Source organism: Coregonus lavaretus, assembly GCF_964263955.1.
Source record: "Coregonus lavaretus genome assembly, chromosome: 37".
Lineage (NCBI taxonomy): Eukaryota > Metazoa > Chordata > Actinopteri > Salmoniformes > Salmonidae > Coregonus > Coregonus lavaretus.
In genome coordinates this window covers 29,414,747-29,436,007 of record NC_140024.1, presented here as the reverse complement: position 1 = coordinate 29,436,007, position 21,261 = coordinate 29,414,747, and the positions used below count along the sequence as shown (strand labels likewise).

The following is a 21,261-nucleotide window of genomic DNA, read 5'->3' as shown; positions in this document are numbered from 1 at the left end:
TTCACAGCTGCAGACAAGACAGATGCCTGTCATACCCCGACAACACTTCACATTTACATATTTAGAAAATTAAACATACGTCAAAGTCCACTACAGAATCTTGTTGCCAGTTTTAACTTGAGTCATATTCAGGTTTAGAGACATGTCTGATTAGTAGCAGGGGAAAAAGCCTAGTCTCATACCCTCTTGATAAAGCTACTGAATTCCACACATTGATGTTGGAATAAGCTCTTTTGGCCAATTTTAAAGAATTAACTAGCTACAAATGAATGGAACTAAACATTTTCGTAGTCATCCCGTGACCCATAAGTGGGTCCCAACTAACAGTTTAGTAACTACTAGGATACTGAATGCTGCATAACAATCCAGTTGATATAAGGGTCTGAATAGACAGCAGAGACATACAGTACCTACAGTGTTTGACACCCGGGTTACACAGCACATCCTGATATAGGATCTAAAGTCCTGTTTGAGTTTGAGACTGGACTCCTACAGACACTTCTGTTCTGTTGACTAATTAGCAGTCGCTTCAAAAGGAAAGGAAAGGATGTAGACTAGAGAGAGGATTGGAGGAGAGAGAGGAGTGGAGGAAAGGGAGGAGTGGAAGAGAGAGAGGAGTGGAGGAGAGAGAGGAGTGGAGGAGGAGGGGGTTAGAGGAGAGAGAGGAGTGGAGGAGAGAGAGGAGTGAAGGAGAAGGAGGAGTGGAGGAGAGAGAGGAGTGGAGGAAAGGGAGGAGTGGAGGAGAGAGAGGAGTGGAGGAGGAGGGGGTTGGAGGAGAGAGAGGAGTGGAGGAGTGGAGGAAAGGGAGGAGTGGAGGAGTGGAGGAGAGAGAGGGGTGGAGGAGAGAGAGGGGTGGAGGAGAGAGAGGAGTGGAGGAAAGGGAGGAGTGGAGGAGAGAGAGGAGTGGACGAGAGAGAGGAGTGGAGGAGAGAGGGGTGGAGGAGAGAGAGGAGTGGAGGAAAGGGAGGAGTGGAGGAGAGAGAGGAGTGGAGGAGGAGGGGGTTGGAGGAGTGGAGGAGAAGGAGGAGTGGAGGAGAAGGAGGAGTGGAGGAGAGAGAGGAGTGGAGGAGAGAGAGGGGTGGAGGAGAGAGGAGAGGAGGAAAGGGATGAGTGGAGAGAGAGAGGAGTGGAGGAGAGAGAGGAGTGGAGGAGAGAGAGGAGTGGAGGAGAGAGAGGAGTGGAGGAGTGGAGGAGAAGGAGGAGTGGAGGAAAGGGAGGAGTGGAGGAGAGAGAGGAGTGGAGGAGAGAGGGGTGGAGGAGAGAGGGGTGGAGGAGAGAGAGGAGTGGAGGAGAGAGAGGAGTGGAGGAGAAAGGAGTGGAGGAGAGAGAGGAGTGGAGGAGGAGGAGGAGGAGTGGAGGAAAGGGAGGAGTGGAGGAGAGAGAGGGGTGGAGGAGAGAGAGGAGTGGAGGAGAGAGAGGAGTGGAGGAGAGAGAGGGGTGGAGGAAAGGGAGGAGTGAGGAGAGAGAGGAGTGAGGAGTGGAGGAGAGAGAGGAGTGAAGGAGAGGAGTGGAGGAGAGAGAGGAGTGAAGGAGCAGGAGGGGTGGAGGAGAGGAGGAGAGAGGAGTGGAGGAGAGAGAGGAGTGGAGGAGAGAGAGGAGTGAAGGAGAAGGAGGGGTGGAGGAGAGGAGGAGAGAGGAGTGGAGGAGAGAGAGGGAGGGAGGATGAGAGAGGCGGACAACCTCTGTCTGCCTGCCTGTCTGTCTGATGCCCGTCTGTCTGAGAGAGAAAACCATTGAAACACCTGTAATAACTCCCTACCACTAACCTACCGTATACCGTATATACACTGAGTATACAAAACATTAGGAACAGCTGCTCTTTCCATGACACAGACTGACCAGGTGAACGCTATGATCCCTTAGTGATGTCGCTTGTTAAATCCACTTCAATCAGTGTAGATGAAGGGGAGGAGACAGGTTAAAGAAGGATTTTTAATCCTTGAGACATGGATTGTGTGTGTACCATTCAGATGGGGAATGGGCAAGACAAAATATTGAAGTGCCTTCAAATGGGGTATGGTAGTAGGTGCCAGGTGTAACAGTATTGCTTCCGTCCCTCTCCTCGCCCCTACCTGGGCTTGAACAAGGGACCCTCTGCACACATCGACAACAGTCACCCTCGAAGCACCGTTACCCGTCGCTCCACAAAAGCCGCGGCCCTTGCAGAGCAAGGGAAACAACTACTTCAAGGTCTCAGAGCAAGTGACGTCACCGATTGAAACGCTACTAGTGCACACCGCTAACTAGCTAGCCATTTCACACCAGTTACACTGGCGCACCGGTTTGAGTGTGTAAAGAACTGCAACATTCGTCAGTTTCCCGTATGTATTAAGAATGGTCCACCACCCAAAGGACATCCAGCCAATTTGAGACAACTGTGGGAAGCATTGGAGTCAACATGGGCCAGCATCTCTGTGGAAAGCTTTCGACACCTTGTAGAGTCCATGCCCCAACAACTTGAAGCTGTTCTGAGGGCAAAAAGGGGGTGGAACTCAATATATTGCACCTCAATATTAGGAAGGTGTTCCTCAGTGTAGTGTTTGAGTGTACCAACAGTGCAGTCTGCTTTTATCTGCAATAGATTGACTTGGGGCTACAGTAGGTGTCTGGTAAAGGGTTGATTGACTTGGGGCTACAGTAGGTGTCTGGTAAAGGGTTGATTGACTTGGGGCTACAGTAGGTGTCTGGTAAAGGGTTGATTGACTTGGGGCTACAGTAGGTGTCTGGTAAAGGGTTGATTGACTTGGGGCTAGGTTTCTGGTAAAGGTCCAGATGATATGACAACAACATGGTGTGGAGGGCACATTGTTAGTGTTATGATCTGTAATGGTACCTCTCCTTCAGAGGACAGTCAGTGTGAATAGGTTCAATAGAGCCTAGGGTAAGTGAACTGCCAAACAACACCGTCTCAGTTGATTATCAGCCGTAGTGGACACTATTGTGTGCAAGGTGGATAAATATTGATGTAACCCTGTTTTAATGAACAGCAGGTAGATTTCCTCTAGGAAGCATGTTATTGAGTGAGTCTTCGTGTCCTTGGTCACATTAAACATCACCTCTCCTCCAAACCACATGACTAGAGTACAGCCTGACAGTACAGCCAATGTACCAGTAAACAATGTATTCTAGTATGTATCCATGTGAAATGCACCAATACACACAGCTACATTCAACAACACTTTTTGATTGGCTAGTTTACCGTCCATATCGGAGTGTTACATAATATAAATTGTGAGGTTGTGTAAACAGGAAATAGCAGGTATTTATCAGTCCCCGCTCCACTTGTCATTATTCACATCATCTCTCACACACCCTTAAGGAATGCGGTCAGTGGGGATTTGGACCGGAAGGAAGAATATACTATTTTTAAACTCACTGACCAACTTGTCCCCTCTCAACACACTAGCCATCACGTTTACTTTTTGCTTTAGATGCTCTCCCAGAATATATTAAGTTAAGACAAATATAGGGCAGTTTAAAGACACTTAGATTAGCCAGTCTCTGGATTGATCTGATCTGGGTGTGATAGCGGCCTACATTGTACTCGTACGTAGATCACAGCCATGGTTACTAAGTTAATTACAGGCTGGTGGAGGTGACCAGAAGCCCTAACAGACAGGTGGGAGGTCTTATGATGGTCTGGTACTGAGCAAGTCCCAGCATCAAGGCAGGGAATATGATTAGATAGACGGAGACTGGTCTTATCAGGCTTCACTGCTGATGCATTGATACACACACACAGCTGGAAATCTCTGGTCTAGACAGCTCCATGCTGAACCCTAGTGGTGACTATTAAATATGCATGGCCAAAGTGGTTTACTGTAGACTTTTACCCCTCAAAACATGATTGACCTTGAAATAATATTAAGATAATCTAAGAGAACAAAAGTCATAATTTCAGTAAAACAAAAGACAGGAGGCAGTTTTGTTTTGGTTGTTTTCTCCCGTTTGTATTGGAAGGAAATGCTTTCTCTCAATTTGACTAGAAAAACAAGTTGATTCCATTTGTCCATCACCAGAGCTCACAAGGCCAAACAGCTGAGTGTCAAATTAAGGGTTGAATTAAAAACTTTGTACAGTATTAGTCACCCAGCTTTAAAAAATAAAACTGTTAAAAAAACACCAAGAACAAAAAAACATTAAACACGTGTGTGTGTAGAGGGACCAACGATGGTTGGATAGAAAGAACCTTCCAGACAAACTTCAGACGAGTCCATTTGCCCTAAAAGGTCGACGTAACGGGTTTACATTCCTGTACAGAGTCCATCCCAAGTGTGCGTGTGTGAGTGAGTGTTCACCGGATCCTCTTCTGCTGGCGAGCGCGGTAGATGTCGTGAACGGGTGGCGCCACAGCGCCCTTGTCCTCCTCTTCATCAGAGTCTGCGTTGGGTCTCTTCAGTGACTTGGCCATGGCATGGTTCTCCATGGAGCCGTTCCCTTCTCCGCCGGCATCAGGCTGCCTGCCTGTTATCAACTCTACTGCTGCGTCTACAGCTGAGAGAGAGGGAGGGAGGGAGATATTAATATTGTGCTATTCAGGCAAAGGGAAGTTTAAAAGAGGAGCTGGTGATTTCTGACAGTTTCAAAGTTACTTACTCTCTGGTAGTGTACATCTCCTGAAGCTCTCCATCAGTTCATCCACCTGCACAAAGGGCCCCTGTAGAAACACAACACCACAACATCAGTACAACACAACCACATGATATCACTAACAGTGAACGGTGGGGTGTTGGCACTGTGATATCACCAATAGTGAACGGTGGGGTGTTGGCACTGTGATATCACCAACAGTGAATGGTGGGGTGTTGGCACTGTGATATCACCAATAGTGAATGGTGGGGTGTTGGCACTGTGATATCACCAATAGTGAGTGGTGGGGTGTTGGCACTGTGATATCACCAATAGTGAATGGTGGGGTGTTGGCACTGTGATATCACCAATAGTGAGTGGTGGGGTGTTGGCACTGTGATATCACCAATAGTGAGTGGTGGGGTGTTGGCACTGTGATATCACCAATAGTGAGTGGTGGGGTGTTGGTACCTACCACGAAGCAGGTGGGTGGAGGCAGTAGCTTCATCAGGATGACTGCGGCCGGGGGGACCGGGAACACCCCTCCTGGAACAGGGTGCAGTCCTGGAGCTGTGGGGAGAGACAAGAGTATGTGAGTGAAGCTGGAGTGGAGCGGACTGTGCCCAATTTGACTAGAGGCTGGAGCGTCGGCCTTCTCACCCGCTCCAATTTCGCTCCAGTTGCGCTCACGTCATGAGCTCAGGGCATGCCCGACCCAGAATGCATTTGTAGGCTACTTGTGTGCTGCTATAGTCCCTTGCTATAGCTACTGTCATGGAGTTAGCTAAATATTTTCATTAAGAAACTGTTAAAACACAGAGGTGCAAAATCAAGGTGACATACAAAGATGTGAAGGACCAAGAGCAAGAGAGGGAGGGTGGTGATGTGGTGTCCACAAGAATCATTGTGGAATGTGAAAAGACACGTACAGTGGGGAAAAAAAGTATTTAGTCAGCCACCAATTGTGCAAGTTCTCCCACTTAAAAAGATGAGAGAGGCCTGTAATTTTCATCATAGGTACATGTCAACTATGACAGACAAAATGAGGAAAAAATATCTAGAAAATCACATTGTAGGATTTTTAATGAATTTATTTGCAAATTATGGTGGAAAATAAGTATTTGGTCAATAACAAAAGTTTCTCAATACTTTGTTATATACCCTTTGTTGGCAATGACACAGGTCAAACGTTTTCTGTAAGTCTTCACAAGGTTTTCACACACTGTTGCTGGTATTTTGGCCCATTCCTCCATGCAGATCTCCTCTAGAGCAGTGATGTTTTGGGGCTGTCGCTGGGCAACACAGACTTTCAACTCCCTCCAAAGATTTTCTATGGGGTTGAGATCTGGAGACTGGCTAGGCCACTCCAGGACCTTGAAATGCTTCTTACGAAGCCACTCCTTCGTTGCCCGGGCGGTGTGTTTGGGATCATTGTCATGCTGAAAGACCCAGCCATGTTTCATCTTCAATGCCCTTGCTGATGGAAGGAGGTTTTCACTCAAAATCTCACGATACATGGCCCCATTCATTCTTTCCTTTACACGGATCAGTCGTCCTGGTCCCTTTGCAGAAAAACAGCCCCAAAGCATGATGTTTCCACCCCCATGCTTCACAGTGGGTATGGTGTTCTTTGGATGCAACTCAGCATTCTTTGTCCTCCAAAACGACGAGTTGAGTTTTTACCAAAAAGTTATATTTTGGTTTCATCTGACCATATGACATTCTCCCAATCCTCTTCTGGATCATCCAAATGCACTCTAGCAAACTTCAGACGGGCCTGGACATGTACTGGCTTAAGCAGGGGGACACGTCTGCACTGCAGGATTTGAGTCCCTGGCGGCGTAGTGTGTTACTGATGGTAGGCTTTGTTACTTTGGTCCCAGCTCTCTGCAGGTCATTCACTAGGTCCCCCCGTGTGGTTCTGGGATTTTTGCTCACCATTCTTGTGATCATTTTGACCCCACGGGGTGAGATCTTGCGTGGAGCCCCAGATCGAGGGAGATTATCAGTGGTCTTGTATGTCTTCCATTTCCTAATAATTGCTCCCACAGTTGATTTCTTCAAACCAAGCTGCTTACCTATTGCAGATTCAGTCTTCCCAGCCTGGTGCAGGTCTACAATTTTGTTTCTGGTGTCCTTTGACAGCTCTTTGGTCTTGGCCATAGTGGAGTTTGGAGTGTGACTGTTTGAGGTTGTGGACAGGTGTCTTTTATACTGATAACAAGTTCAAACAGGTGCCATTAATACAGGTAACGAGTGGAGGACAGAGGAGCCTCTTAAAGAAGAAGTTACAGGTCTGTGAGAGCCAGAAATCTTGCTTGTTTGTAGCTGACCAAATACTTATTTTCCACCATAATTTCCAAATAAATTCATTAAAAATCCTACAATGTGATTTTCTGGATTTTTTTTTCTCAATTTGTCTGTCATAGTTGACGTGTACCTATGATGAAAATTACAGGCCTCTCTCATCTTTTTAAGTGGGAGAACTTGCACAATTGGTGGCTGACTAAATACTTTTTTCCCCCACTGTATCCTGAAAGCATGATATGTTCTACGTGCTAACAGAAAGCAACGAGGTGGGTAGCTAGCTAAGTGTGTCATTGTAGCAACAAAAAAACAGATCTCTTAAAAGTTTCATTACTTTTCGTTCTATACAACAGGCCATGGTTGATTTTGGCCCAATAGGCCTGGCATATTACCTCTTTCAAGGAGCTTTCTGTTTTGATTGGGTTATTTTACCTAAAAACCTTTAGGCATACCAATAGATAAACAAATAAAACTACTTGAAGGGTGTTTAGCATCCCCAGTGTCTCTGCAAGCGTGGAGAGGGTATTCTCCGCTGCAGACCTGCTCTCCAGTCACCATCACATGATCCTGAAGCCACAGACTCTGGCCAAACTCCTGTTTCTAAAAATGAATTCAAAGGCCTAATGAGGCATTTTTAATTTCATTTTTATTTAATTATAAGTAAGTCAATTTATAGACTATAATAAATTAATTCAACGAAATGTTGTTTAAATGCTGAGCGCTTAATGTTCATGCCAGCCTAGTGTGTCGCACTCACAAATGTTCACAATGTATTTCTTTGTAGGCTATAGCCTTTAATTTATTTTTTTTAATTTTTTTTTATAATAGGCAAATAATAATAATAATAACAACAACAATAACAATAATAATAATAGCCTAAATAATTCATTTGCGTTCCTTCTTAGGCTCCCTGTCTGGCTCCTGACCTATTTAGAGTGTTTATATGCTGTTTAATATGACATGTAGCCTATTTGAAATGATGAGTGCTTCTTACAGTCACCTTTTCCTGTTGTTTATTAAAATACTTTTCATTCAAATCATATGGTTTGGGTTCAATACTTCAAAATATACAGCAAATTTGTAATGGCAGTTTTTTTTCTTGTGAGCAAGGAGCGGTTTTTAGCAGAGCGGTTGGAAAGGACATGGATCCCGGCTCCGTAAGCGATGAGCAGGATCTCCAATCCGCTCACATACTCTGGGCAAGACACACCTTATTGCACTACATCACTTAGGGCAGATTGAGGATTAGAGACACTACTAAGACCATTTGGTGGTATACTAGGAGCTGGTTGGAGGGTAGAGGGGGGAGGGGGTAAGGTACCTACAGGTCAGGTGTCATGGCTGGTAGGGGTAGAGGAGGGGGTAAGGTACCTACAGGTCAGGTGTCATGGCTGGTAGGGGTAGAGGAGGGGTAAGGTACCTACAGGTCAGGTGTCATGGCTGGTAGGGGTAGAGGAGGGGGTAAGGTACCTACAGGTCAGGTGTCATGGCTGGTAGGGGTAGAGGAGGGGTAAGGTACCTACAGGTCAGGTGTCATGGCTGGTAGGGGTAGAGGAGGGGGTAAGGCACCTACAGGTCAGGTGTCATGGCTGGTAGGGGTAGAGGAGGGGGAAAGGTACCTACAGGTCAGGTGTCATGGCTGGTAGGGGTAGAGGAGGGGTAAGGTACCTACAGGTCAGGTGTCATGGCTGGTAGGGGTAGAGGAGGGGGTAAGGCACCTACAGGTCAGGTGTCATGGCTGGTAGGGGTAGAGGAGGGGGTAAGGTACCTACAGGTCAGGTGTCATGGCTGGTAGGGGTAGAGGAGGGGGAAAGGTACCTACAGGTCAGGTGTCATGGCTGGTAGGGGTAGAGGAGGGGGTAAGGTACCTACAGGTCAGGTGTCATGGCTGGTAGGGGTAGAGGAGGGGGTAAGGTACCTACAGGTCAGGTGTCATGGCTGGTAGGGGTAGAGGAGGGGGAAAGGTACCTACAGGTCAGGTGTCATGGCTGGTAGGGGTAGAGGAGGGGGAAAGGTACCTACAGGTCAGGTGTCATGGCTGGTAGGGGTAGAGGAGGGGGAAAGGTACCTACAGGTCATGGCTGGTAGGGGTAGAGGAGGGGGAAAGGTACCTACAGGTCAGGTGTCATGGCTGGTAGGGGTAGAGGAGGGGGAAAGGTACCTATAGGTCAGGTGTCATGGCTGGTAGGGGTAGAGGAGGGAGAAAGGTACGTACGGGCCATGTGTCGTGGTTGGTAGGGGATCATCTGGTTGGTGTCAGGTTTGGGATACTCTGGTTTGCGGTCAGCCTCGTCCTTTTGCGAGGGAGCAGATGGGGTCACCACCGTCTCCGTCTGGAGCAACGCCGCCAGTTTGGCACGGGACACGTCCTACACACACAGGTTAACATCATAGAATTATAAACAGTTATCCTTTCCCCTCACGATTGAAGAGTTGAACAAGACAGAAACACACAAACGGTCCACTTGTTTTATAGACATTGATCGATTTCTATTGAAGTCTTCAACCCTTAACAGATGACGCGGCCATAGCAGTCAGCATCATCTTTCTGTGTAACTGTAGAAACTACCAGTTGTACAGACCTTGTATCCGAGGGCTTTGAGCTCGCTGGCGGAGCAGGGGTACAGGTCCATGAACTTGTATCTGTCCACCAGCAGGGCTGTCTCCTTGCCTTCGTACTCGTCCTTGAAGGCTGTGAAACGCCGGCGCTCCACCTTCAGGATACTGGCCAGGTCCCCGATGTTACTCTCGAAGGCCAAGAAACGCGCCCAGATCTCACTGAGGGAGAGGTGTTGATAAAAAACACAGGACCGTCAATAACACAATAACAGACACAGATCTGATGTGGGTGTTGTAGGAATGTAATTCCTCATACCCAGACTTCTCTGGCGACAGGCTTCCCGAGGTGAGAACACGCTCAAACAGAACTCTGGTGTTGTTGTCCTCTGGAGGGGGGGGGGGGGGGAAGAGAGAGAGAGGGGGGGAAGAGAGAGAGAGAGAGAGAGAGAGAGAGAGAGGGGGGGGGGAGAGAGGGAGAGAGAGGAAGAGAGAGAGAGAGAGAGAGAGGGGGGGGGGGGGAGAGAGAGGAAGAGAGAGAGAGAGGGGGGGGGGGGAAGAGAGAGAGGGGGGGAAGAGAGAGAGGGGGGGAAGAGAGAGAGAGAGAGAGAGAGAGAGGGGGAAGAGAGAGAGAGAGAGAGGGGGGGAAGAGAGAGAGAGGGGGGGAAGAGAGAGAGAGAGAGGGGGGGAAGAGAGAGAGAGCGAGAGGGGGAAGAGAGAGAGAGCGAGAGAGGGAAGAGAGAGAGAGCGAGGGAGAGAGAGAGAGAGAGAGAGAGAGGAGGCATTCAAACTCATTAATCTACCATTATGTTACAGATAATGCCTCAGCCTCCCTCTCCTAACTTACAGCACAACAACCCCATATCTATATACGTCAATGAAATAAACAAAAACACCAGCGTCTATAGACTGCCTCTGCCTGGGTTTTATCTAGTTTGACTATACCAGTAATTGCATCGTCTATGGATGGTTCTCTATTTACTTTTGATAGAGGATGTCACTGGGTTTATGTCATAGAGAGAATAGAATCAGCATGTTTAACAAAGACTGATAATGGATCCTCTGTAGCCTTCCAACACCATCGCTTAACAACTATACAATCTCAAGAACTGTTGCCATGGCAACTACCCATGGTTGTTTTATTGTTACACAAGAGGGTGAATGACAGTCTCAATAAATGAATCCATCACTTGTCACTTACCATTAAGGTGTGAGAGGTAATCGATGTATGCAAGTATATACTCTGGAATGTCTCCATATTTCTTCAAACCCAGCTCAAATATCTTAAAGGCCACTGATTTGTCCTGTGAGGGAAGGTAACGGAAGACCAGTCAAACACTGAGAAACAGAATTTTCCCCCTTATAGTCAAACGCTGAGAAACAGAATGTTCCCCCTTATATTCTCTCTCAATGTTCCACTCTTGGCACGTGTTTAAGTCTAAGGCCGCAGACACACCAACGCGGATGAAATCGTATATGCATTCATCAATTGTCTGTCAAAAGTTATTTTCAAGTCAACTGTTTTCGGTTGTCCATCATCCGTCAAAGGATGACTCCCTCCCATTGGAACAGCCATTGGCTCAATACGGAATGTTCAGACACAAAATGTGTGTGTGGCCGTAGCCTATGTACAGTCCACCCACCTTACTGCAGTAGTACTCCATCAGGGCTGCAGTCACGTAGACGTGGTGACGCGTGCGCATGTCCTCCCGGGCCTTCTTGAAGATGATGCGGCCCGACTTGATGCCCTCGGCCCGCCTGCCAAACTTCATGTACTGGATGTAGACCAGGGTGGGGTCGATGTCCTCGATGGCCAGCAGACGGTTGTAGATGCTGTGGACCTTTTCATGCTTCATTCGACTCTGACAAGAGGAGAGATGTGGGTTCGCTCATTCATCAATTAAATGCCTGTCAAACATTTCCTGGACCTCTATTCAACATTCATTTACTGGCTCACACTCCACTCCACCACTTAACTCAACAAGACAGTAGGATTGCTCCGGAATAATCAAATCAATTAATCTTAATAGGAATTAGACGAGACAAATGAATAAGTCTGCAGTAAGAGATGCACTAATCACTTATGGATGACAGTCAATTATATCAATCTATCAATTTTTCTATAAAGCCTTTTTTACATCAACAGATGTCACAAAGTGCTATACAGAAACCCAGCCTAAAACTCCAAACAGCAAGCAATGCAGCTGTAGAAGCATTATACATTTCCTTGCCAACTTTGACATCATCATATTACGACCTCATGTTTTGTTTTGGCAAGTGGTCCGTGACAGATGATTGGTGTTTGTGCAGCTCACCTCCTCATAGTCAGCGAATGAAAAGTACAGCAACATGTTCTTCTTCAGTAGAGTTCCGATGGCGCGCTCGTAGATGTTAGCTGCCTCGTCACTGAACACCTTAGAGTTGTTCATGTCCTGAGGAGAGGAAGAAAGAGTTCAAGGAGAAGTTTGGCATTTAAAAACCATATACCAGTAAGGTCTAAAATAACAAACGTGGAGCAAACCCAGTTCCCATTAGGATCCATTGTGTCATCAGTGGCCTTGCTTACCCCCTTCTCTGCCAGTAGTTTACTGGACTGGTCCAGATACTGGGCAGCCTCATACCACACGTCAGGGTGATGACCCAGCACCAGCAGACACTGCTCATAGGCAAACATCACTGCAACACGGAGCACAATTACTAAGTTAGGGCTGCAATGCTAGCAAAACCTCGACGCAACACTGGATATGTATCAACTTTACTGTGCCTGTAATATCAGTGATGGCATGCTATATCAAGTTCACACACACAACACCCTTAGCTATAGGAATCACTGTGCCCCCCCCACCACACACACACCTCTCTTAGTGATGAGTGTCTGGTCCTCCGTGCGTAGCGGGTTGCTCTTCTCCCATTGGATGTACTTCTTCCACATCTCTACCTGCACCGACTCTTGGGGGGAGTTCTGAGGGGGCACCGAGGGGGCGTTCCTATCCAGACCCTTCATCACAGTCTCATATTCCTGAAGAGACAACATCAGCTCACAATCATTCATGGTTTACCAGACAGTATGCATCAGTTCCCCTCCTCATAGTGTGTTTGCGAGTACCTTACCTTGGCCACTCTCCTAGTGTTCATGGTTTACCAGACAGTATGCATCAGTTTCCCTCCTCATAGTGTGTTTGCGAGTACCTTACCTTGGCCACTCTCCTAGCGTTCATGGTTTACCAGACAGTATGCATCAGTTTCCCTCCTCATAGTGTGTTTGTGAGTACCTTACCTTGGCCACTCTCCTAGCGTTCATGGTTTACCAGACAGTATGCATCAGTTTCCCTCCTCATAGTGTGTTTGTGAGTACCTTACCTTGGCCACTCTCCTAGCGTTCATGGTTTACCAGACAGTATGCATCAGTTTCCCTCCTCATAGTGTGTTTGTGAGTACCTTACCTTGGCCACTCTCCTAGCGTTCATGGTTTACCAGACAGTATGCATCAGTTTCCCTCCTCATAGTGTGTTTGTGAGTACCTTACCTTGGCCACTCTCCTAGCGTTCATGGTTTACCAGACAGTATGCATCAGTTTCCCTCCTCATAGTGTGTTTGTGAGTACCTTACCTTGGCCACTCTCCTAGCGTTCATGGTTTACCAGACAGTATGCATCAGTTTCCCTCCTCATAGTGTGTTTGTGAGTACCTTACCTTGGCCACTCTCCTAGCGTTCATGGTTTACCAGACAGTATGCATCAGTTTCCCTCCTCATAGTGTGTTTGTGAGTACCTTACCTTGGCCACTCTCCTAGCGTTCATGGTTTACCAGACAGTATGCATCAGTTTCCCTCCTCATAGTGTGTTTGTGAGTACCTTACCTTGGCCACTCTCCTAGCGTTCATGGTTTACCAGACAGTATGCATCAGTTCCCCTCCTCATAGTGTGTTTGTGAGTACCTTACCTTGGCCACTCTCCTAGCGTTCATGGTTTACCAGACAGTATGCATCAGTTTCCCTCCTCATAGTGTGTTTGCGAGTACCTTACCTTGGCCACTCTCCTAGCGTTCATGTAGTCTCTGCTGCGGTCCTCAATCATCTTCTTGGCCAGATGTACGTTGATGCCCTGTTTGTACAATACCAGGCTTCTTAGTACCACTGACAGATTATATATATCAATGGCACATAAAAGCAATGTTCTGCTACCCCCCCATGGGGTTCATTATTCAGCCCTCCATAAGGGTCACAGGTCATTGGTCTTACCTCCTCATACTTGCTGTAGTCTCTCCAGAGCTGCTCGATGTTGATCATGGGGTTCACACAGCCCCTCTGGTAGACCCTGCGCACCGCTGTGATTCTCTGGTTCTCAGCGTACGAACCAACAGCCTCACTGGAAGGACACAAGGGTAGGGAATGAGGGACTTTTCCTTGAAGTACGTACTTTTTAATGGAAAAACTAAGTATTGTGTGAAGAGTAGTACTTACACTCCTTTGAGGAAGTTGATGTAGTCCACCCATATCTGAGGGGAGAGCAGAAGAATTAGAGGTCATGGCTTGGAACCCCATTTCAGCCTACCAGATTGCACATTTTTTACTAACTCGTTTTAGATCATTTAATTGCCAATATGCTTTGATTTACCTGGTAGGACATGATCTCCATGCCGATTTTATCCAGCGCAAAGTCATACGCCTGCGCCATCTTCTCTCTGGTGATGGCCAAGCAGGGCTGGGTTAGGACTTGTGTTACATCACAATATCAAGACATGCACTGGGAACATTTGTCAAAATAGGGTGTTGTGTTATCACTGTGAAATGCATTGCTGAATGGTTAAGATGGTGTGTGAGCACAACACGAAGAGCCCCTGGCCCTCACACTCTGTCCCCCTCCAATTCCTTTCCTGGGTAATAGGTGAACCTACTTGTAGCTGGGTAGCTTTCCTTTGGTCTCTCGGACGTAGGAGAGGTAGCATTTCCACAGGTCGATGTGCAGCACTTTCATCAGACATCTCTGAAACAACTACAGCAGGAGGGAAGGGACACGTTTCAAGTATTGAAAAACATATCAGTCTACTGAAAAGTAATGCTTCAGACAGAGAGTGCACTCAATCATTCACAACTGTCATACTGTTGGGCACTGAGAAATAGACATGCTAGGTGATTTGTAGTGTGTGTGTTTCTGTGTATAAAAGGGGAAGTAGTGGATTCCCTCTATGGAGGGCTGCCTAATGGATAGTGACCTAATGCCTACCCAGGCAGGAGAACCAGCAGAACACAGCTCACTGATAGACAGCTGCCACACTACCACGGCTGGAGATATAAACAGCAGTGTACACAAGGGCTTTGCAACACGCTGCTGCTGTTAAAGACAACCTACCCGTGGTGAAAACGAGAGAACTACTTTTCCCTTCAGTTTCAGGTGATGGATAACAGACAGCAACAACACAGTAAAAACATCTGCATCAGATGGAATAGTTTATGCTGCTAAGTGTTTAGTGTTGCCTGTGACTTAAACAAGTGGCAATAAACAATCATTTGCCACTCTTGTGAATTGTAGATTTTCTGTTGTACTGCTGTAAAGCATGCAGCTACATTTTATGGGTTTGGCTTGATCATTGATGTATTACAGTGGTGACTTAAATGGCTTTTTCAGTTGTTAAGGGCAACACTGGATGAGTCAGAACCATGTTGGTTTCCATCCAGTGACAGGGAGGTGGACCCTCCCTCAGAATCAACCAACCATGGCAGTCTCAGTCTCCTGTAAGGCCAATGGGAGGGGACTTTGGTATGATTTGCACTCACCTTTTCTACCTTGTCATAGTTTTTTGCCTTGATCTGTGGACAGAGTGTAAACGAAGTGTTAATTCAACAGGCAGGTGTTTCCATTGTATATATGGACAAACATGCATGCAAACTCCCTCTTACACACACACACAGTCCCTTTCAGATCAACAAAGTGAATTTCACACAAGAAAGACCATTTCAAGATCAATTTTGTAAGATAAGGGATTTATTCTCATTGTACATCATGGACCATACATGAGTCACATGATCAGCCAGTTGTAAGAAAAAATGAGTTTTGATGTCTAGACATATTGTTCCATGGGGTAAAGAAAAGGGCTGTGAAGGAATCTGTGAATACCCACCCTTCCCAATAAACTGTAGCCTTAGAAAAACAAGCTAAATAAAAACAGTTTCATCAGCATATAAAAAGCTATCGTATATTAGCCCCTTCACTACACTGGAAAAGACCACACTCGTGCCAATCACTAAACACATTACTGACTGTCAGCCTGGCCAGGCATCAAGGTGACTCATTGACTGACAGTGGCAGGAAAGAGGCTCCACACCGTCAGGCAGCTGATGTTTGGTGGGAGAGGGAGTCCTCAATCCGTTCTGTCCCTATTCCAAGCCCTGTGGAGTTCCAATCCTCCCTCTACACAGGCCTGCCAGCATAGACCAGTGTCAGCAAAGCAGAATGAGAAACACCAAGCTTTACTGGCGCTACCGGTTGGCCTGGCCCTGACAAAAGGCCTGTTTGTGTGTCAGGCCCAGGGCTCCCAATGCAGCCTAGCTGCATGTACTGTACTGTACTGTAGGCCTTCTGTTGTTGCAACTGCAAGGCTAGTAGCTCCTAAAAATATGACGACAAAACAGTAACAAGAAACATTCAGGTGTTTGAATGGGAGAATACAGTTGAACTTGGAATGAATCCTGCCCCGATAATTCTAAATCTGCTTCTTTCCTTCATCCATTCTAAGAGCAATACAGCGGAATGTCACTAAGCCCACAGGTTGGCTTTCAGCTTATTGTTGTGAAAGCCACTTAAGACAATCACTGATTAGAGGGGCTATCAAATAATCTGTCAATGTTAAACATAGCCTAGGCCTAGCAGCATAAAGCTTGAACAGAAGTACTTTTTCAAGATTAACAATACTCAGTGCAAGAAAATAACTAATTCAATATGTATACATCTAGAGGTGGGAGGTATCATTGCAAGATCACAATGAATAATTTCACATTTGTTCAAAGAGTCAGATCCTAAAGAGAGAACTAGGCCTATGGCGACTATAGCCAATGGCGACTATGGCATTGTAGTGATAAACATGAAAAATAACACTAGTTTTACACAGACAACATGAAACAAAATTGTTTATTACCAATGATTTATTGAGGTAAATCAACTTGAGATAAAATCAACATAAAAATAGCACACAGAAAATGTAACCCCAGCCTTGACAGCTGCATGCTTAGAAAAGTACATCCCTGTGACAGTGACATAGCTTTAGGTAGGCTATATCGAAAAAATCTCACCTCGAGGGCAGACACACACACACACACAATCTGTAGCCAGCATACATTGTCATTGCATGCATCTACAGCACCCCATGGCTTTAGCACTCACTACCAATAGTTTGAGCGTCTCACTCAAGGTTGTTATAGCAGCTACATGAGAACCAGACCTGAAGACACTACAAAAGAGACAGTTGACTAAAGCACTTCTGTTCTATTTCGGTGCAGGCAAACCAGTCGGGTGGGGAATTAAATTAATATCAATCCATCCAATTTTGTCTAAGATGATTATCTAAATCACATCAACCAAATAAAATACATTCTATTAGTAATATGGCCTTTTATCAGGATGTCACAACTATCTAGGCTACTTGAAAGACCCAGGCTTAAAAACCCAAGAGCAAGCCCATCAACACAGGAATACTTCCTTATGCACATTTGTAACATATCCATAAAAATAGCTTCCACAACATTAAACACTATTCCAGTTCTCCATGCTACCATAAGTTCGCTACCAAATAAGCATTCACTTTACAAGCACACCATCACTAGGCCTACTACCTAACACGCATTCAGCAGCCAACAAAAAAACTGAATTTACTATGAACTAGGAAGGTGACGGGCAATTTCTGTGGGATAATCAGAGGGCCATGCCTAATGCTTACTTTAAAATGGGATTAGTTATGGGGAAAGGAGGAGGTTGTTAACTGGACTGCAGTAACCATCAACACCATAAAGAAAAGATGCAATAAGTCACAGTACAGAATTCTGGTCATTTGTTTTATTAAACAGTATGCAATTTAAAATCACTTTCTCAACAAACCGCAGGGTACAGTCAAATTGAGTACAACGCAAGTTATGCATTTCCTTATGCTTCTGCATGCACAGACCAACCGCTTGAGAGTTCCCCAAGGTGAGTGAAACTGTATTGAAACGAACACAAAAAGCACAACGTAAGTGTGAAATGTGCCACAAAAAGTCAAATCTGACCCAGAACCAAGACAATGGTCCCCTAAGCTGCACCTGTATGTTAGTGTCTTGCAATGTGTGAATTCACACAAGTGAACGCCTGAATTCCCAATAGTGGATTGTTAGTGTATAACTCTTTCACAAGCACATGTTATTTTCTTGAAAGGTTAGTGGGAAAAGGTCAGATATTCAAACGTATGATTCGTTTTCTACACATTAGCAAAAAAGATGGGGGACTCAAAACTAATAAATTAGATCCAAACTAGAATGTTGATGTTACTGCAGCAAAGAACAAGGCAGCAGCTACCATACTATTTGACAGGTTGCTGTTAGAAGAACTCAACTCAAAACAACCAAAGCTTAACAAAAATAGTTAATTTTTTTCCAGGTTACTCACTATGTTGAGGCAAATGAAACTGGGCTAAAAAAAGAATATGGCAACCTCGATTTGACTGCAGTCTAGATATAAATCAAAGGCTATCCAAACTGGAAGGGTAAAACAAAAAGGATAGTTTTAATGCAAATGACCAACTTTAACTATGGTACATAGTTATAAACAAATGAAGTCAACAGGTGGTTGAACTTTTACAGAATGACCTACAGGCTGTGCTAAATTGTGTTGAATGAGGCCATTCTAACTAGGGCAGCAGTGTATAGAATGGGAGAGCTTCTAGACTCAAAAACAATGTGCCCAACTCCTCACGGATGTGCACGGTGCAAATACCCCACGGTTTAGTAGGATTGTATTCCAGTCACTATGCACCTACAAATAAGGTGACGGTCTGAACATTTGAGACTATTAGCCAATCTGGTATCAATCAACTCTTAGACAAGGGGTGTCCAATCCCAGTCTTGTAGGGCAGCAGTGTCTGCAGGCTTTTCCCCTCTAGTCCAGCACCACCACACCTGGGTCACATTCTGTAGCCACAATTAACAGGAGAAAATAATGTCATCTTATTTAACACCATGGAATCAGCTGTATTTGCACTGGGCTGGAACAAAAGCCTGCATACTGCAGGACCAAGATGGGACACCCTGTACTAGTCAACTCCTGTAGATCTGAAAGGAAGCTGTGGGTGTAAAAAGGGAGCTACACAGAGCATCACCAGTTCACATACTTCCACTCAATACCTTCAGACCTACAAGTGAGGCTTGGGCTTGATTTTAAAATGGACACATGAGCTGCTCTCCTCCCCCAGACTTCCATTCACCTGCTGTAGACAGCCCAGGGCCCAGAGACTAGTTGGGATCAGAGCTGTGTGTAGCGGGCATCAATTAAGGCACAATAATAAAAATGAGGCTTGGTCAGTCATGCTCTTAACTCACATACTTACCCACTTTATCCCCCTACAATAAGTGGATTACAAGCATCCATGTGTATGTCTAAAACTAATGGAATACTAATTAAATGATTGAGCTTACGTATGGATGGGGGTTTAAGGCTCATCTAAGATGTAAGCACTATTGCTTGGTCAGGGTAGTAGGCAGGAATGGGAGCAGGTACCACCCACAGAAATAAAAGGTAAGGAAACCAATGTAAGTTTGTAATTTGGGTGAACTATCCTTTTAAAGACATATTGGCGTAATGTGGATTCTTTGCTGGGTCAAAACCAGGGTGAACGTCAGCCTATATATAAACGGGGATATACAATATTACAGCTTTGGACGTAAACATAGATGGCCTGTTGGGGGTAGGGGGGCACACCTGTGCTGGGAAAAGTGTTAAGTTGGACACAACATTCACTCATACGGTTTATGATCAAAAACAAAAATGACCTCAAAGAAATGACACAGGAGGCAATAAATAGACACGACAAGTGAATAAAAGGCTAAAGCACTCCAATACCATTAAAAAGTTTTAATGCTGTTGCAGATCAAACATGCAACAAATGCACCTAACCCCATTTAAAGACGTAGAAAATAGATGTTCTTTAACCGAAGAACATACAGTCTGCTTCCTGAAAAATAAATGGTTAAGATTGTAACCTAAACCCCTCGTACTTTAAAAAATATATACAATTTAGATGAAGTGGACCTATTTGTTGTGTGAAAGTCACATTGTTGATCCTGTTAGGATATGCACACCCATGCACACGTAGTTGTGAGAAATTGATAAAATATTAACCTCCGCTTCAATGAATAGTTTCCAGAATCTGCCCGAGCTTGGGAACTGGGCAACAAGTCGTTCATATGTCTTCCTTGCTTTGTCTATAGGCTGGTTCTAAAAGGGTAGAATGCATTCACATGTACACTTGTTGACAAACAAGTTGAAACAGTCCTATATGACACATTTGTAATTGTTCTGTTAGATCCCCACCCACCACCCTGTTGATCCCCACCCTCTCCCTCCCTTGACCCGATCGATTACCCCAGGTAAGAGGAAGCAACCCTGAGTCACTAAACCTGTGCTTCTCGAATCAGAATGCTCCATGCGTCAAGGTCATATGGGTTTTCTTCCAACTTCTTCTCTGCTTTCTTAACCTTCTCCGGGATATACTCAGCTGCCTGCAAGACGTAAAAAGATGATTGGGGTTACAGACATGCATACACTGCAACAATAGGTGGCTTGGGAAAATCAGTCAGTGTGCCAATATTATAGACAATTTTAAGAGTACATTTTAGAAGAGCTCGTTTATAATAGACCTACTACACTTGTTCCTTAACAGTTTGGACTTTCTTTAGCCACATAAAAAAAGCGAGTAAAACAAAGGCAAACACGAGGCAGTGCTTGCTTGTTTACGTGGTTAGCTAGCTAGCTACTAAGGTAGGTAGCTAATCATGTAAACATGTTACACAATTGCACAACTTCTGACATAGCTAGCTTATTGAGTGAACGGTGCGCTCAACTGTTGAAATGCAATACGATGTGCACGCATTGCATACGCTTTAACTAGTTAGCTAACTAGTGCAACAAAAAAGCGCGGCCCAACTTCAACAGTAATTTTACCTAGGTAGCTAACGCTAGCTTGCAAGCTAACTAACTAGCGTGTTTATTCTCAACAGGCCAAACGCTAACTAGCACACGATAACTAGTCGTGTTAGCATGAAGTTCTTTCACACGCAGACCATATCAGGTTGTGTTACCTATACTATACAAGTTAGTTGACGTTAGTTAGCCGTTTGCCATTAATTTACGACCAAAATCATTGGCAGGTTACCTAGCTAGTACGTAATTAGCTTAGCCGCAGATATCTCTCAAAAGGGAAATGTAATTGATTAGTTAACTATTTCCACTAAAATATTGTCAAGAATTATGGTAACTATGTAGAAAGCGCTCCCAATCTACATTAAACGGTATCTAGAGTGTAGGCCTAGCTAGGTAGTGAACCATCATGCAACACGAGTGAAAATGTAGCTAACTAGCAACCGTTCGCTACAAATAACTGAAATGATCTACCTGGTCGGCGGTTGCTTCCGTGGACATGACTGGTTACGTTTAGTGTACCTATATTACAAATTGCAATAGCAACAGTATTTAAACATACAAATATTTAATTAAAAACAGCTATATCGCATGATGCACGATGACTCCAGTAGCTATGCACACAGTCTGCCCGCTGCTGTGACTGGACGTTTTCTCAAAATGGCGTATGT

General features: G+C 45.2%; 1 protein-coding gene across 1 annotated transcript; it reads right to left on the bottom strand.

The window, feature by feature from the left end:
- Positions 1-3,932: 3,932 nt before the first annotated feature.
- On the bottom strand, positions 3,933-21,261 carry LOC311111796 (cleavage stimulation factor subunit 3). The gene is made up of 20 exons (XM_084154640.1): positions 21,065-21,261; positions 20,071-20,172; positions 19,793-19,888; positions 15,208-15,240; positions 14,328-14,425; positions 14,048-14,114; positions 13,894-13,928; positions 13,672-13,798; positions 13,457-13,534; positions 12,289-12,451; positions 11,999-12,108; positions 11,748-11,864; positions 11,076-11,294; positions 10,634-10,736; positions 9,752-9,821; positions 9,459-9,654; positions 9,092-9,245; positions 5,045-5,139; positions 4,597-4,657; positions 3,933-4,494 (listed from the first exon to the last, which is right to left on the bottom strand). The coding sequence occupies exons 1-20, from the start codon at positions 21,089-21,091 to the stop codon at positions 4,295-4,297; spliced, it is 2,151 nt and encodes a 716-aa protein (XP_084010766.1). The 5' UTR covers positions 21,092-21,261; the 3' UTR covers positions 3,933-4,294.

Bases quoted from the DNA above. Each gene is read 5' to 3' on its own strand.
- LOC311111796 (XM_084154640.1), bottom strand. From the start codon at position 21,091: ATGTCCACGGAAGCAACCGCCGACCAG. The intron at 11,865-11,998 runs GTAAGCAAGGCC...TCCTCTCCTCAG, and splicing joins AACTACTGGCAGAGAAGGGG to GACATGAACAACTCTAAGGT. The intron at 9,655-9,751 runs GTATGAGGAATT...CCTCTCCCTCAG, and splicing joins CTGTCGCCAGAGAAGTCTGG to TGAGATCTGGGCGCGTTTCT.